The 16,266-nt window shown below is 40.2% G+C and overlaps 1 protein-coding gene across 1 annotated transcript; it reads right to left on the bottom strand.

Annotated features, from left to right (window-relative positions):
* Positions 1-6,948: 6,948 nt before the first annotated feature.
* On the bottom strand, positions 6,949-11,419 carry LOC124268659. The gene is made up of 6 exons (XM_046703636.1): positions 11,291-11,419; positions 11,058-11,177; positions 9,730-9,876; positions 9,319-9,420; positions 8,407-8,578; positions 6,949-7,182 (listed from the first exon to the last, which is right to left on the bottom strand). Exons 2-6 carry the CDS (start codon positions 11,160-11,162, stop codon positions 7,094-7,096), a joined length of 615 nt encoding a protein of 204 aa, XP_046559592.1. The 5' UTR covers positions 11,163-11,177; positions 11,291-11,419; the 3' UTR covers positions 6,949-7,093.
* Between the last annotated feature and the right edge of the window lie 4,847 nt (positions 11,420-16,266).

Raw genomic sequence — 16,266 nt, 5'->3', positions numbered from 1 at the left:
AACAACAAACAAATAAAACAAACTGATCTAGAACCTTGCCCGTGGATTAGCAGGTGCTTTGTTGTTTTTAACCATATAAATGATAATAGGTTTTTATGTTTTGTTCAAATTGTAAACGTCATACAAACTTTTAGTCGATCTGTTTTAGTGATTTTGCTAAATAACTGGTATATCTAGGCATTATATAAATTGTCATAGTGAATCATATTTTACACAGATTTTTATTATATTCATAAACAAACTTGCTCAAATGCTGGAGGAAGAGTGAGTGAGTGAGTGAGTTTAGTTTTACGCCGCACTCAGCAATATTCCAGCTTTATGGCGGCAGTCTTTAAATAATTGCATCTAGACCACACAATCCAGGGATCAACAGCATGAACATCGATGTACGCAATTGGGATACGATGACATGTGCCAACCCAGTCAGCGAGCTTGACCTCCGGATCCCGTTAGTCGCCTCTTACGACAAGTGTGGGTTACTGAAGATCCATTTTAACCCGAACCGTCACGGGTGTTGGAGGAAGAAGGTGGAAGGGGTGTCTTTATATCAACTCATACTCCTGATGTATTTTCTCTATTATTTGCTGATGATGTTACTGTATCAGACAGCTTAAATAAAATTCATATTGTTGAAACATTCTGTGCAGATACCGGAATGAAAGTCAATCTGACCAAAACCAAAATTATTGTTTTTAGAAATGGTGATCCTCTCCGTTCTTATGAGAAGTGGCTTTTGAACAAATACAATTTGTGAACATGAACAGATATCATGGGATTGTGTTCACTCCTAAACGGTCATGGACTAAAGCCCAGTCATCTCATTACAATATCACTATACCTCTAGAGCAGTAAAGTACTGGTACCGACTGATGCAACTTCAACACCATATACTTCCTTGTCAAGCCTACCGAATGCTCAAATCTCTTGATGATAAAAAGCTACCTGGGCATCACGCATAAGACTAATTCTTTTACAGTATGGGTTTGGACTTGTTTGGATCTCGCAAGAAATCGGCTGCATTTAAACATTTTATGCGATTTTATGACTGCTCCCTTCAATACTGGCGCTCCTCACTTGACTCTTCATCTAAACGTAAATATTATTCACAATTAAAATCTTTACTTAATGTTGACCACAACTTGACCTGTGACCTCCTACCATATCAGCAGAAAGTTTTAGTCATGTTCCGCTGTAACAACTTTAGACAAGCCGTGGAAACCGGTCGCCACACATATAATATACACCCTTTGATCAACGTCTCTACTGACGCTCTATTGGTCTAAGGTATGGCGAAGACGAGCCCCATGTCTTACTTATCTGTGGTACATATTCTGCAATAAGAAAGAAGTGTTTCACAACCCACCAGACCTACCCTCCAACAATCAAAACCTTGGTGCGTTTAATTACCTATAACAACATAAATTATATAAAATCATTAAGTACATTCCTCTCTGCTGTATTAAAACTAAGAAGTAAAACCACCATTACAATTAATTGGCCTTGTATTTCAGTCGTTATCCTACATCTAGCATATGTATATATATTATTTATACTTGCTTTTTGTTTGTGTTATGGGCCAGTGGCCTATATTACTAAATAAAATGCCTGTCTGTCTGTCTATTTTACACATACACTGCCAACAAAGAGACGACCTGTGTAAACAACGATATAGTGCTGTACGAGGTGAGGTGAGGTGAGGTGAAATTTGGTTTAACGTCGTGCTTGAGAAATTTCGCTCATATGACGACGTGCATGCGTGTGTATGTGTATGTGCGGCTGCTTGTACTAGCCCAGACGTAAGCTGGTTTTATAGTGCTAGATCACTGAGATACCATGCCGCAGTGAAGCATGAATACCCCACTCAGACACATTATACTGACTCCGAGCCGACCAGTCCTTGTTGTACCCATTAATGCCGAGCGCCAGGCAGGGACCAACAAGTACATTATTTTAACGTCTTTTGGTATGACGCGGTCGGGGATCGAACCCGCGACCTTCCGCTCTCCGGGCGGACGCTCTAACCACTACACCACGGATGCGGCCAGTGCTGTACGATAACGTAAAGGAGTTTGAATGTTTCTGTTTAATGCTACAACAATGAATGAATACAAAATGCAAATTTCCCAATTTATAGCCAAACAAAGTTTACAATATTAGGCAATTAGCTTGTTAGAGAATATATCCATCAATATTTGCATAAAGTAACAATACCACATATATCTACAGCTGACAACAAAACGTGTTCGTACCACGGGTCTTTTAACAGTCTAATATAGCCAAATATGTATTACATATAGTATGACCAGAAATTATTGAGAATTTTAGGAATATGTTTAAATTGGATTTCTAGTAAACTTCTGTTGCCTTGTCTTGTCACTTCCAAACTCGACTACTGTAATTCACTATATGCCAACCTCTCAAATAAATCATTCCAGAAACTTCAAAGAATCCAAAATTCTGCTGCCAGATGTATCACCCACACTCATCGTCATGACCATATCACCCCAGTACTACAGTCTCTACACTGGCTCCCCATCTCTGCAAGAGTTACCTTCAAAACCCTCATTCTGACTCATGACTGCCTCTACAATGATAACTTTCCTGACTATCTCAAACATCTCATGTCTGTGTATGTACCTCAGCGAAGTCTCCGATCCTCCTTCGGCTCTCTCCTAACCCAACACAGATCTCCAAACCAACTGTCTGACCGAGCCTTCACCTGTGCCAGCCCTAAACTGTGGAACTGTCTTCCAAAGGAAATCAGAAACACTGCATCGAAAGAAACTTTTAAATCTCTACTAAAGACCCATCTATTCACTGCTGCCTTTCTGTAAAGTTAAATGAACTATTTCCTTCCCCAATATTGTCACAGCGCCACTGAGCATCTCTATGGTGGATATTAGGCTCTTTCTAAATTCATTATTATTATTATTAGTAGTAGTAGTAGTATAAACAACCTTGACCAGCTATCAAGTGCTTGGTTTCATTCAAGTGAGACAACTCCGTTAATCCTTTTTCATTAGTTTGTGAAGAGTTATCCCCCTTTGTTTACTTGCTAGCAGACGGCATTTACAGTGATCCTCAGTATGGATGATTTAGAGAAGAGGAAGTTGATTTTAGCGTATTATAACAAGGACATCAGATCAGCTAAAGGGATTTCAAGTAGAACAGGCATCCCTTTGTCTACTGTTTATCGTGTTTTAAAAAATATTGCAAATTGATATGGCATTGAGCACCAGGGAGGCGCAGGTAGGCCCAGAAAATTGACTGTCGGTGACAGGAGGCAGCTTGGTATTCTTGTTTCTAACAACAAACGAAGGAGTTTAGAAAACTATAGGCTTGATATGATTGATAGAGGAACTGTGGCTTTCTGTAAGGAGATAATTAGAACTGAGCTGCATGCAATGGGTTGTCAGAAAAGTCGAGGAATTCCATCACCGATCATGAACCCTGGACAAAAGGACCGAAGGTTGAACTGGTGCTTACAGCATAGAAATTTTAACTGGGACAATGTGAGTTTCTCAGATGAAAGTTCTGTGTGGCTGTTTCCTAATACACTGAAATTCTGGACCAAACAAACTGAAAAACCTTTGTATCAGCGCCCAAAGTACAGTCCGAAATTTAACGTGTGGGGTGGCATATCTGTGTTAGAGGCAGCGCGCCTCTGTGTATTTGAAGGGAATATGAACAGTGAGCGGTACACAGATATTCTCGAGGGATATTTACTTCCATCTGCTCACGTGTTCTATGGACATTTTGGGTTTTTTCCAGCAGGATAACGACCCAAAACATCGTTCAAAGCATTCACAGGCCTGGTTTCGGACCCAAAATATGACATTATTAGATTGGCCAAGCTATAGCCCTGACCTAAATCCAATAGAAAATGTTTGGGGACTTATGAAGGAAAGTGTCAATAAGAAAAATCTGACAAATATTGCTGAAATGAAAGAAGAGGTGGTCCGATATCAGGTGATCTTTGATCAGTAGTATGCCCCGCCGCATTGAAGCCTGCATTGCTGCCCATGGTGACTTGACAAAATACTAACTCTTCACCTGTCTTTGAATCTGGAGTTATGTTCTGCTAATATTCACATTTAATACGTGAGTAATGAGTGAAAAAATAAAAAAAAATACAACCTTTAAATTCTCAAAATTTCTGGTTGTATATGACATATATATTCGTGATATTATAATGATATGTTATCAAAAGGTCAAATAACTTTGTTACACACTGGTGTAAAGTCTCACTGGTCAGGAGAAACAATACACACAACAATGAGCTTACAATCAACGCATTATCGTTTAATTATTTGACCAAAAGACGTTGGTTCGTCACTGTATGAAACGAGTGTATTCCGTGTGCCTAAGTAAACCTACATATACACAAAGAAGTTAATTAAGCACCACCTGTATTTTTGCAATGATAGGTTATCAACACGTACATAAAACTTCTCGTGTTAACCACGATGGAAAAACATGAGCTTTCTGATCCGAATGATCCTTTGACTCGTGCTAAACGACAAAATGAATGGAATCCATGTTGATTTTATGACGACAATTGCTCATTTTAATAGAAAAACCAATGATTTTCATACAAAACCATGTCTGAACATGTATGGCCCTGGAATGTTTACTGCTGAATCTATTGGTGAATCTGAACATTCAAAATGCCATTTTGCGTGTCTTACACGATTCAAGGACAATACCGAGTGTAACCTCCATGTGACTGTATGTCAGCCAGCACTCTCCTCCTCCTCAGCCACCTGATCCTCTGAAGGTGCAGTCTACGCCATTCCTCGTGTAAAGCAGCTTCCAATTGGGCCAGGTTCTGTACAGGAGGATCCCTTTGTTGCACACTACGACCAATCATGTCCCAGATATGCTCCAAAGGGTTAAGATCGGGGCTTTTGACAAATCCACTGTGCAAGATAACAGTGATTAATCAATCAACGCATTATTGGTTAATCCTTTGATCCATGTTTTTATTAGTCAGCTGCCAATTCCTCTCTTTTTCCTTCCACGTGCAACCCGTGAAGATCCGGATTAGAATTGATCGTCAGTAACCCATGCTTGTCGTAAGAGGCGACTCACGGGATCGGGTGGTCAGGCTCGCTGACTTGGTTCACACATGTCATCGTATGCTCATACTGTTACTGAGCGGTGGGGTAGCCTAGTGGTTAAAGCGTTGGCTCGTCACGCCGAAGACCCGGGTTTGATTCCCCACATGGGCACAATGTGTTAAGCCCATTTCTGGTGTCCCCCGCCGTGATATTGCTGAAATATTGCTAAAGGCGGCGTAAAACTAAACTCAGTCAGTCAGTCAGTCATACTGTTACTCACTGGATTGTCTGGTCCAGACATACCGCCATCATATAGCTGGTATATTCCTGAGTGCGGCGTTAAACAATAAATAAGCCAAACCAAGCTAATGTATCGTGTTTGCTTTAAATAATTACAAGGGAACCACACTGGCTTCAAAATTAGGTTGGTGGTGAAGTAGTCTGTGGTATTCCTTATGACACCAACATTTGTTTTACCCGTGAAGGTCCGGTTTAGAATGAACCTTCAGTAACCCATGCTTACCGTAAGAGGCGACTAACGGGATCGGGTGGTCAGGCTCGCTGACTGGGTTGACATATGTCATCGGTTCCCAATTGCGCAGATCGATGCTCATGCTGTTGATCCCTGGATTGTCTGGTCCAGATCCGATTATTTACAGACCGCCGCCCTATAGCTGGAATATTGCTGAGTGCGGCGTTAAACTCAACTCACTCACTCACTTTGGTTCGAATCCAGCACCATGAGCCTCATCCGTCCTAAACACCACACATTCCACAGTACACAGTATGAAGATATTACGTATCTCAATGAAATACTCAATAAAAGGCAATTATTTCAATTTCAAAAAACAATTCAAGTAATTATTACGTGATGTTCCGTTATAAAATCGGCTATAGATCGCCAGTAACTGAAGGTAGATCACCATACTAGGGACCATGGGGACTTATATTACTTTTGCTACCTGCATGGGCCCTAGCTGTATTTATACCATCCCTTCAGATGTTGGCGAATTTTGAGCATTTTAGCCATAAATTAAATCTACAAACATTCTACGATTAAAATTCTGGCAATATTTGATGTCACCTTGACATAACAATGCCCTACAAATCTTGTGAAAACTGTGGAGATTTTCTCAGATGCTTTTTATGTTTTCTATTTGAAGATCACAAAGTGTACCAAGAAGCATTCAGTTTTTACCATCGTTTGTTTGAATATTATAGCACTTGTTTCTAGATAGATGAAGTATTTACGATGTAAATATGTACAGTTGGAAGTTGTTCGTGATACCATACCATTCTAACACAAAAGTGCATGTATATCGTTCAAGGTCTGAAGATTAAGTGAGTCTAGTTTTACGCGGCTTATAGCAATATTCCAGCAATATCACGGCGGGGAAACACCAGAAATAGGCTTCACACATTGTACCCATGTGGGGAATCGAACCCGGGTCTTCGGCGTGACGGGCGAACGCGTTAGGGACCGTTCATAATTTATGGCTAAGGGGATGATGATGATTTTAATGGGGAAGGGGGGGGTCACCCATTCACCCATACACATGTACTGGGGGGTGTCAGCAATTTTGTACATATAAATATGTTTAAAATTATAGCTTAAAAGTTATGGGAAGGGAAGGGGGTCATTGGTTTTGTACATGACATGTCACTTATTTTGTACATACATTTTAGGGGGGGGGGGTCATTCACATTGTACATGCTTCTCCATAAAAATCATCATCACCCCCCTAGCCATAAATTATGAACGGTCCCTTATCCCACCGCCCCTCTGAAGAATTATGGTACCCGCCTGATGAACAATGGCCCGACTTTATAAACAGTTGTTCATAATGTTTCTTATTGTTAAAAAAGCACACAGTTGTTTCGAGAGCAATTGAATTTAAACATTTGTTTATTGAACCATTGAGGTAAATATCCACATTAACTCTTATATCACAACATCATTTTGAATTTCGAAAATGCATACTCTACTTTGGCCATATTGAGAGGCCTTATTCTCGTAATACTATGGATTCCGGCTAAGCCCATTGGCTGCGACCACAACAGCAACTGCAAGCGCTGGCAACAAAGACAGCAGCAGCTGCACGTTTGTGACGTCTGGAAGGAGCTGAAAATGATCAAATTAATTCCATAAAGTATAATGAAGCGTGGCATTTGTATTAGTGAGTGAGTGAGTTTAGTTTTACGCCGCACTCAGCAATTTTCCAGCTATATCCAGCGGCGGTCTGTAAATAATCGAGTCTGGACCAAACAATCCAGTGATCAACAGCATGAGCATCGATCTGCGCAATTGGGAACCGATGACATGTGTCAACCATGTCAGCGAGCCTGACCACCCGATCCCGTTAGTCGCCTCTTACGACTAACATGGGTTACTGAAGGCTCATTCTAACCCGGACCTTCACGGGTTTGTATTAGACAACACGAACAATTTACCGACAATCTGAAGATCAGATTAGAAGAACAGAGCGTTGGAAAGGCATCAGAATACTATTAAAGTAAAATTGACAAAATCAGTGGCACCACCCAACTATATTCCGCACTGACTCCAACGTACCTCAGTCGATTTATAAAGATGGGTAATTCATTCAAGCCTCAGATATTTCACTAATAAGTATTTAGACACTGTTTGTAGAGGAGCTGCCATTAAATAATAATGACTGGTTTAGAATAAATATAAAATACTAAACTTGCTTCTTCGATCGAACTTCACTCGGTCGGTGAGGTAGCCTAGTAGTTAAAGCGTTAGCTCGTTACGCCGAAGGCCCGGGTTCGATTCCCCACATGGGTACTATGTGTGCAGCCCATGTCTGGGGTCCCCCGCCGTGATATTGCAGGAGCATTGCTAAAAGCGGCGCAAAACCTCAGTCACTCACCAACCCACCCACATACTCACTCACTCACTCACCCACCCACTTATCCGTCATCATACAACGGTCTACATACATTTACAAACGCATTCCCTATACCGTAACTTGTGCAATACAGCACGGAGACAATACTTTGTGATAGGAGCCGAGCACCTGGGTTGAGTACCCATCGAATGTGCATCAGATCCAGTCAGATGTATCATCCAAACTCGCAGCAGCTAGCATTGAAGGGTCCAGTGATGTGATCGTGTCCGTTTTCAATAACAATTGTTTTATGAAACTGGCTTGGGCAGTACATAAGCAAGTGCGTTGGTATTAAAGATTGTGTTGTCCTAGCTAATTGTTATTAACTGATGTAACCGGAAATACACGTATTTACCGTAATGTGTAGCAGTAAACATATAATTGATGTTCTGAGTTTCCGAAAAAAAACACCCACATGGATTCAAGACAATACATACTTGTGAGGTCCACGGTTCCGGTGTGCACGAGACCGACGAAGTAGACTTTGTGGAAGCGGCAGAAGCAGTCGATCTCAGCTCCCAGGAGCTCCTCCACAGCCCACGACTCGATGGGGCAAACATTCTTCACGTTGATCCAGTCTTCGGAGAGTTTCCCTTTGGATGCGTCGTGCTTTAGAGGTAATAAACGAAACTAACATATTTCTAAATGTATCAGATCCAAAACAAGACAGCTATGAGGAAAACCTTTAGAAAAGTATTAATCTGATGTGGACAGCTAGTCTGCTGACCTGAAACAGCATCTACATATATACACAAAGAACCTAATTAAGCACCCATGTATTTTTGCGATGATAGGTTTTCAACACGTACATAAAACTTCTCGTGGTGACCACGATGGAAAGACATGAGTTTTTCTGATCCGTATGATCCTTTGACTCATAAACAACGACAATAGGATTGGAATCCATGTTGATTTTGTGAGGATAATTGTTCATTTTAAAAGAAAAACCAATGATTTTCATACAAAACCATGTCTGAACATGTATGGCCCTGGAATTTACTGGTGAATGTGAACATTCAAAATGCCATTTTGCGTGTCTTACACGATTCAAGGTCAATACCGAGTGTAACCTCCATGTGACTGTATAACAGCGAATACTCTCCTCCTCATACCCCTGTCAGCCTCCTGATCCTCTGAAGGTGCAGTCTACGCCATTCCTCGTGTAAAGCAGCTTCCGATTGGGCCAGGTTCTGTACAGGAGGATCCCATTGTTGCACACGACGACCAATCATGCCCCAGATATGCCCCAAAGGGTTAAGATGGGAGCTCATTCAATCGTGAGATATGTCAGGGGGTGCTTACATAACTTCTTTGTGTATATCTGTTAATCTTTTTGAAAGTACACATACCTGTTCAATACCGCCAATTTTCTCTTTCAAATCTTCAAAGGATTCTATGATATGTCTGACATAGCATTCTTTGTCCACGGAATTTCTCATGGCAACAAGTTGCTGAAATGAGATAACAAGTTTTGTGTTGCTGAAGAGGTATTTTCCTTTCCAAAATATTGAGGCAAGAAATGAACAGACAAGTTAGTGATGATAAGCAACCCACAATACAAGTAGGACCAATCTAACAAATTAGTTTTAGCTGACCTTAGTGCATATGTTACCAGGTACCAATCTTAATTCCAAAGGGGTAATTATGTTACAATAACGGATATTTTAATAGTTGCTCATTGCAATGAATGTTGGGGTGGAAAGCTTTTTCAGTTAAAGTTTTAAACTTAATTTATCAAGTTATGATAAAACAACACATACCCTGGAAAACACGTGGATGTTGCTTGTTTCTCTGAAAGTGGTTGGCGCATTGTCTGGTTTGTGGGAGTGAAGTTCAATGATGCCATCTCCGATTGCCACGTCCAGGAGCATTGTCTCATCCCCGTAGGTGGCGTTGATACTTCTCCACTACAAATATAAGAACTGTTGTTCAGCAACGCCTTCAGCAATATTCGAAAATGATATTACATACAATTAAAACACACACGAAAGTCATAAAATGTGCAACAAACAACATCGGAGATCTGCTTTCAAACTAGACTTCATACTTTCGGAATCATCTTCGCAGATATACTCATGCCAATAATGGTTGTCACCCCCTTCAATTTTATTAATAGGCTGGGAGGTGACAACCATTATTGGCATGAGTATAATTCTAATGTGTACCCGGCAGTGGATGGAGAGAATGTTGATTCCTTGTTTCTCTTGCTTCTGTTTGTGCAGAGCCTTCAACAAGTGAAAACTGTTATACACCGCCTTCGGCAATGTGACAGTTTGGTGTTTTTCATTCCACATTTGAGGTGTGGTGAAATTGGGTTTTACGTCGTGCTTGAGAAAATTTCGCTCATATGACGACGTGCATGCGTGTGTATGTGTATGTGCGGCTGCTTGTACTAGCCCAGACTGAAGCTGGTTTTATAGTGCTAGCCCACTGAGATACCACGCCGCAGTGAAGCCTGAATACCCCACTCAGACACAGTAAACTGACTCCGAGCCGACCAGTCCTTGTTGTACCCATTAATGCCGAACGCCAGACAGGGACCAACAAGAACCATATCTTAACGTCTTTTGGTATGACGCGGTCGGGGATCGAACCCGCGACCTTCCGCTCTCCGGGCGGACTCTCTAACCACTACACAACACGGAGGCAGGCATTCCACATTTGAAGCTAACGGTAGACAAGGACTCTGAGTCAATATACTAAGTGGGGTTTCCTTGATAAACGGCGACACGGATCTCAGTGACGTAGCACTATTTAGTGAGTGAGTGAGTTTGGTTTTATGCCGCTTTTAGCAATATTCCAGCAATATCACGGCAGGGGACACCAGAAATGGGCTTCACACATGCACCCATGTGGGGAATCGAACCATGATCGGGCGAAGGCTTTAACCACTAGGCTACATCACTTCCCCATCACTATTACGGTCACATTAGTTGCGGACAAAGGAAAAAACAAAACGTGTAACAAGGATAAACCCAGTTTTGTCGTCACCTCACATCTTGCCTACAATCCTAAAGGATTTACCACTGTACGTTTGTGTGCAATTCCACCATCTCAGCATGGTTTGGCATAAATGCAGTGCACTTACCTCATACGCTGGTGCCGCTGCTTTCGCTGGTGCCGCTACTGTCGCTGCTGTCGCTGCTGCAGCAGATGACAAGCCAAGACCAAGGCTCATCAGGAACATCGCCATTGTAGAGTGTTTAAACTGAAACATGAAATAAAAACAAATTACTAAATTGCGATCACGATATGGAGAGCGAGGGTGTGAGAACAACTCAGATATCTGACATCAGCCTGAAGGAAAAGAAGGTATCTTACCTTTGCTATTGTGAAGGCACCAATACTTGAATGTTGTTTCAGTGTCTGGCCGCCGTCTGTGACAAGTCGTGTTATTTACCGGTATTTATATCCGATCTGTTTGACACGTCATTCCTACAGAACAATCAAATATCCAATCACGTTTGATAATATGAGGACCAAGTGACTTGCATATGATGGTCACGCACCGAATCACAAGCTATCAGAAGAGCAAGCAATTGTCACATACGCCAGGTTCTCCGTCAGCCGTTTTACATGCTATTGTTGACGGTGAAAAGAGCAGAGTAATAGCGCGCTTTAACATATTTTCTGCTGCAAGATAAAGTGCACCAATAGACAATGCTTACGTTGTCTTCTTTTCATTTTGAGGACAGTTTCCCATTTTGATATTGCAGTGAGGCTCAGACGTCTGTATGGACACAACTGACGGGTCTTTATATGACTCTCAAATACGACACAAAGGAGAAGTTTCCTTGACTGTCGACAGGAGTCAATTAAGATGCAGGTTTACTGTTATAAGTGTAATATACTGTAGGTAACATTGTCATTTGATACAGGCACGATTAGGGTTTAAATACAAGCATCGTTTGACCAATGACTTACTTTTATATTTATCCAACGCATAATGATATAAAGCACTGTCCACGTATATGCGCTGTGTGTCAACTGTCCCTGCTTGCAATGGACGTAAAATGTGGTGCTGCTAGTAGGGATGTGTTAAAGTTGGAGACAATAGCTAAACAACTTTCTTTCAGGCTTTCCGTGAAACGTGAGTGAGTTAATGAGTCACTCCGCAATATTTCAGCCATATCGTGACGAGAATTTGAATATAAAGACTAAATACATTAGGAACAGGAAACCTCTCATCGATGGACAGTCGAAAAGAATCACCGCAGGTATACGTTAAAACTTATAATAATAATAATAATAAATATACATATATACAACGAGGGACTAGTAGCTAGTCATAATGCAGTGAAAACAGATGAGTCTTGAGAAGACGTTTGAAGGAATTAAAGTCAACTGCTGATTTAATGGTGATAGGGAGAAAGTTCCAGAGTAGAGGGGCAGAGCAGGCAAAGGATTTCCTTCCAAAAGTTTGCAGTTTGAACCGAGGCACAGAGAGTAGGTTAAGATTCTGAGAACGGAGCTGTCTTTGTGGAGTGTATGGGTAAGAAGTTCTTTGTCGATAGCATTTAAAGGAATACATAATTAACAACAATACATTGTAAAGATGGGCTATGGATCGCCAGCAACTGAAGGCAGATCACTATAATAGACACCGTGGGGACTTACGGTACCTTGCTACCTAAATGGACTGGAACATGAGATCCGACGGCGATTTGAATGGACATGTACACTTTTCAAAACAAATTCTATGTGTATCAATAATAGTCACTGAGACGGCCCTATTTTTTGTTTGTTTTAGCTCAATTGGATTGCATGTTTTTGTACAACCCTTTCCTTTTACGCATTTGCTATAAATAGTTATGTGGTAACATGCTAGTTTTAAATATTGATCTGCGACTAGTTGTTTTACTGTCTTTTCGTGACAGATTTTATATTACATTTGTATATGTCATCTATGTATAGCTTGTTTTACACATAATGCCCATGTGACTATAAACTTACCTCACTCACTCATTCTTTTCTTTTCAAAATTTCGATTAAGATCATTGATGATTAAATGTTCACATTTGTCAATACATTTAAAAGCCCAATTCAATCTCTACCATATACATATATAATTGGCATATTCGTCATGTGCATATTCTTTATTTTCGGAATAATGATCAGCCTTTGGTTATTTGTAACTTGTGTTGTATTTTAGATTTCACTTTCTTTGTAAAGCATAGATTCTAGAGAAAAAAAGATTCACATGATTCACATACAACCTCGAGATACTTACATGTAACATATCCTGGGAGAAATGAAGTTTCATTTGTAACATTCTCGTCCTGGTTTTGTGAGAGTTACATAATAACCTGCTTGATATAAGGAACCCTCATGAGTGACATTCTCCTAATGGTTTGGTGAGAGTTACATAGTAACCTTCTTGCTTGATATAAGAAACTCTCATGAGTGACATTCTTCTAATGGTTTGGTGAGAGTTACAGAGTAACCTGCTTCATATAAGGAACCCTCATGAGTGACATTCTCCTAATGGTTTGGTGAGAGTTACATAGTAACCTGTTTGCTTGATATAAGAAACCCTCATGAGTGACATTCTCCTAATGGTTTGGTGAGAGTTACATAATAACCTGTTTGCTTGATAGAAGAAACACTCATGAGTGACATTCTCCTAATGGGTTGGTGAGAGTTACATTGTAACCTGCTTGTGGGATAGCAGAAACCCTCATGAGTGACATTCTCCTAATGGTTTTTGTGAGAGTTACTTAATAACCTGTTTGCTTGATGGAACAAAAACCCTCATGAGAGACATTGTCCTGATGGTTTGGTTAGAGTTACATAGTAACCTGTTTGCTTGATATAAGGAACCCTCATGAGTGACATTCTCCTAATGGTTTGGTTAGAGTTACATAGTAACCTGTTTGCTTGTTATAAGGACCCCTCATGAGTGACATTCTCCTAATGGTTTGGTTAGAGTTACATAGTAACCTGTTTCTTTGATATAAGGAACCCTCAAGAGTGACATTCTCCTAAAGATTTGGTTAGAGTTACATAGTAACCTGTTTGTTTGATATAAGGAACCCTCATGAGTGACATTCTCCTAATGGTTTGTCGAGAGTTACATAGTAACCTGTTTGTTTGATATAAGGACCCCTCATGAGTGACATTGTCCTAATGGTTTGGTTAGAGTTACATAGTAACCTGTTTGTTTGATATAAGGAACCCTAATGAGTGACATTCTCCTAATGGTTTGGTGAGAGTTACATAGTAACCTGTTTGCTTGATATAAGAAACCCTCATGAGTAACATTCTCCTAATGGTTTGGTTAGAGTTACATAATAACCTGTTTGCTTGATAGAACAAAAATCCTCATGAGAGACATTCTCCCAATGGTTTGGTGAGAGTAACATAATAACTTGTTTGCTTGATAGAACAAAGACCCTCATGAGAGACATTCTCCTAATGGTTTGGTTAGAGTTACATAATAACCTGTTTGTTTGATATAAGGAACCCTCAAGAGTGACATTCTCCTAATGGATTGGTTAGAGTTACATAATAACCTGTTTGCTTGATAGAAGAAACCGTCATGAGTGACATTCTCCTAATGGTTTGGTTAGAGTTATATAGCAACCTGTTTGTTTGATATAAGGAACCCTCATGAGTGACATTCTCCTAATGGTTTGGTGAGAGTTACATAGTAACCTGTTTGTTTGATATAAGGAGCCCTCATGAGTGACATTCTCGTAATGGTTCGGTGAGAGTTACATGATAACCTATTTGCTTGATAGAACAAAACCCTCATGAGTGACATTCTCCTAATGGTTTGGTGAGAGTAACATAATAACCTGTTTGCTCGATAGAAGAAAAACCCTAGTGAGAGACATTCTCCTAATGGTTTGGTGAGATTTACATAGTAACCTGTTTGCTTGATAGAACAAAAACCCTAATGAGAGACATTCTCCTAATGGTTTGGTGAGATTTACATAGTAACCTGTTTCCTTGATAAAACAAAAACCCTAATGAGAGACATTCTCCTAATGGTTTGGTGAGAGTTACATAATAACCTGTTTGCTTGATTGATTCTCGTAATGGTTTGGTGAAGTTAAAACCAGTTTCCTTGATAGAGAAAAAACACTTGAGAGACATTCTCGTAATGGTTTGGTGAGAGTTACATAATAACCTGTTTCTCTTGGTTATAGTAACCTGTCATGAGAGACATTCTCCTAATGGTTTGGTGAGAGTTACATAGTAACCTGTTTGCTTGATAGAAGAAACCCTCATGAGTGACATTCTCCTAATGGTTTGGTGAGAGTTACATAGTAACCTGTTTGTTTGATATAAGGAACCCTCATGAGTGACATTCTCCTAATGGTTTGGTTAGAGTTACATAGTAACCTGTTTGCTTGATAGAACAAAACCCTCATGAGAGACATTCTCTAATGGTTTGGTTAGAGTTACATAGTAACCTGTTTGTTTGATATAAGGAACCCTCATGAGTGACATTCTCCTAATGGTTTGGTTAGAACCTGTTACATATGAGTAACCTGGTTTGGTGAGAGTTACATAGTAACCTGTTTGCTTGAACCCTCATGAGTGACATTCTCCTAATGGTTTGGTTAGAGTTACATAGTAACCTGTTTGTTTGATATAAGGAACCCTCATGAGTGACATTCTCCTAATGGTTTGGTGAGAGTTACATAGTAACCTGTTTGCTTGATATAAGGAACCCTCATGAGTGACATTCTCCTAATGGTTTGGTGAGAGTTACATAATAACCTGTTTGCTTGATAGAAGAAACCCTCATGAGTGACATTCTCCTAATGGTTTGGTGAGAGTTACATAGTAACCTGTTTGCTTGATATAAGAAACCCTCATGAGTGACATTCTCCTAATGGTTTGGTGAGAGTTACATAGTAACCTGTTTGCTTTGATATAAGAAAACCCTCATGAGTGACATTCTCCTAATGGTTTGGTGAGAGTTACATAGTAACCTGTTTGCTTGATATAAGAAAAACCCTCATGAGTGACATTCTCCTAATGGTTTGGTGAGAGTTACATAGTAACCTGTTTGTTTGATAGAACAAAAACCCTCATGAGAGACATTCTCCCAATGGTTTGGTGAGAGTTACATAATAACCTGTTTGCTTGATAGAACAAAAACCCTCATGAGAGACATTCTCCTAATGGTTTGGTGAGAGTTACATAGTAACCTGTTTGTTTGATATAAGGAACCCTCAAGAGTGACATTCTCCTAATGGTTTGGTTAGAGTTACATAATAACCTGTTTGCTTGATATAAGAAACCCTCATGAGTGACATTCTCCTAATGGTTTGGTTAGAGTTACA

This window comes from Haliotis rubra, unplaced genomic scaffold, assembly GCF_003918875.1.
Source record: "Haliotis rubra isolate DU_JTF1 unplaced genomic scaffold, ASM391887v1 Scf1398, whole genome shotgun sequence".
NCBI classification, from domain to species: Eukaryota; Metazoa; Mollusca; class Gastropoda; order Lepetellida; family Haliotidae; genus Haliotis; species Haliotis rubra.
Note: the sequence above shows the minus strand (reverse complement) of the source record. Positions and strands in the feature narration are given on the sequence as shown.

Bases quoted from the DNA above. Each gene is read 5' to 3' on its own strand.
- LOC124268659 (XM_046703636.1), bottom strand. From the start codon at position 11,162: ATGGCGATGTTCCTGATGAGCCTTGGTCTTGGCTTGTCATCTGCTGCA. The intron at 9,877-11,057 runs GTAAGTGCACTG...TTATATTTGTAG, and splicing joins CAGCGGCACCAGCGTATGAG to TGGAGAAGTATCAACGCCAC. The intron at 8,579-9,318 runs GTATGTGTACTT...TTACCTCTAAAG, and splicing joins AAATTGGCGGTATTGAACAG to CACGACGCATCCAAAGGGAA.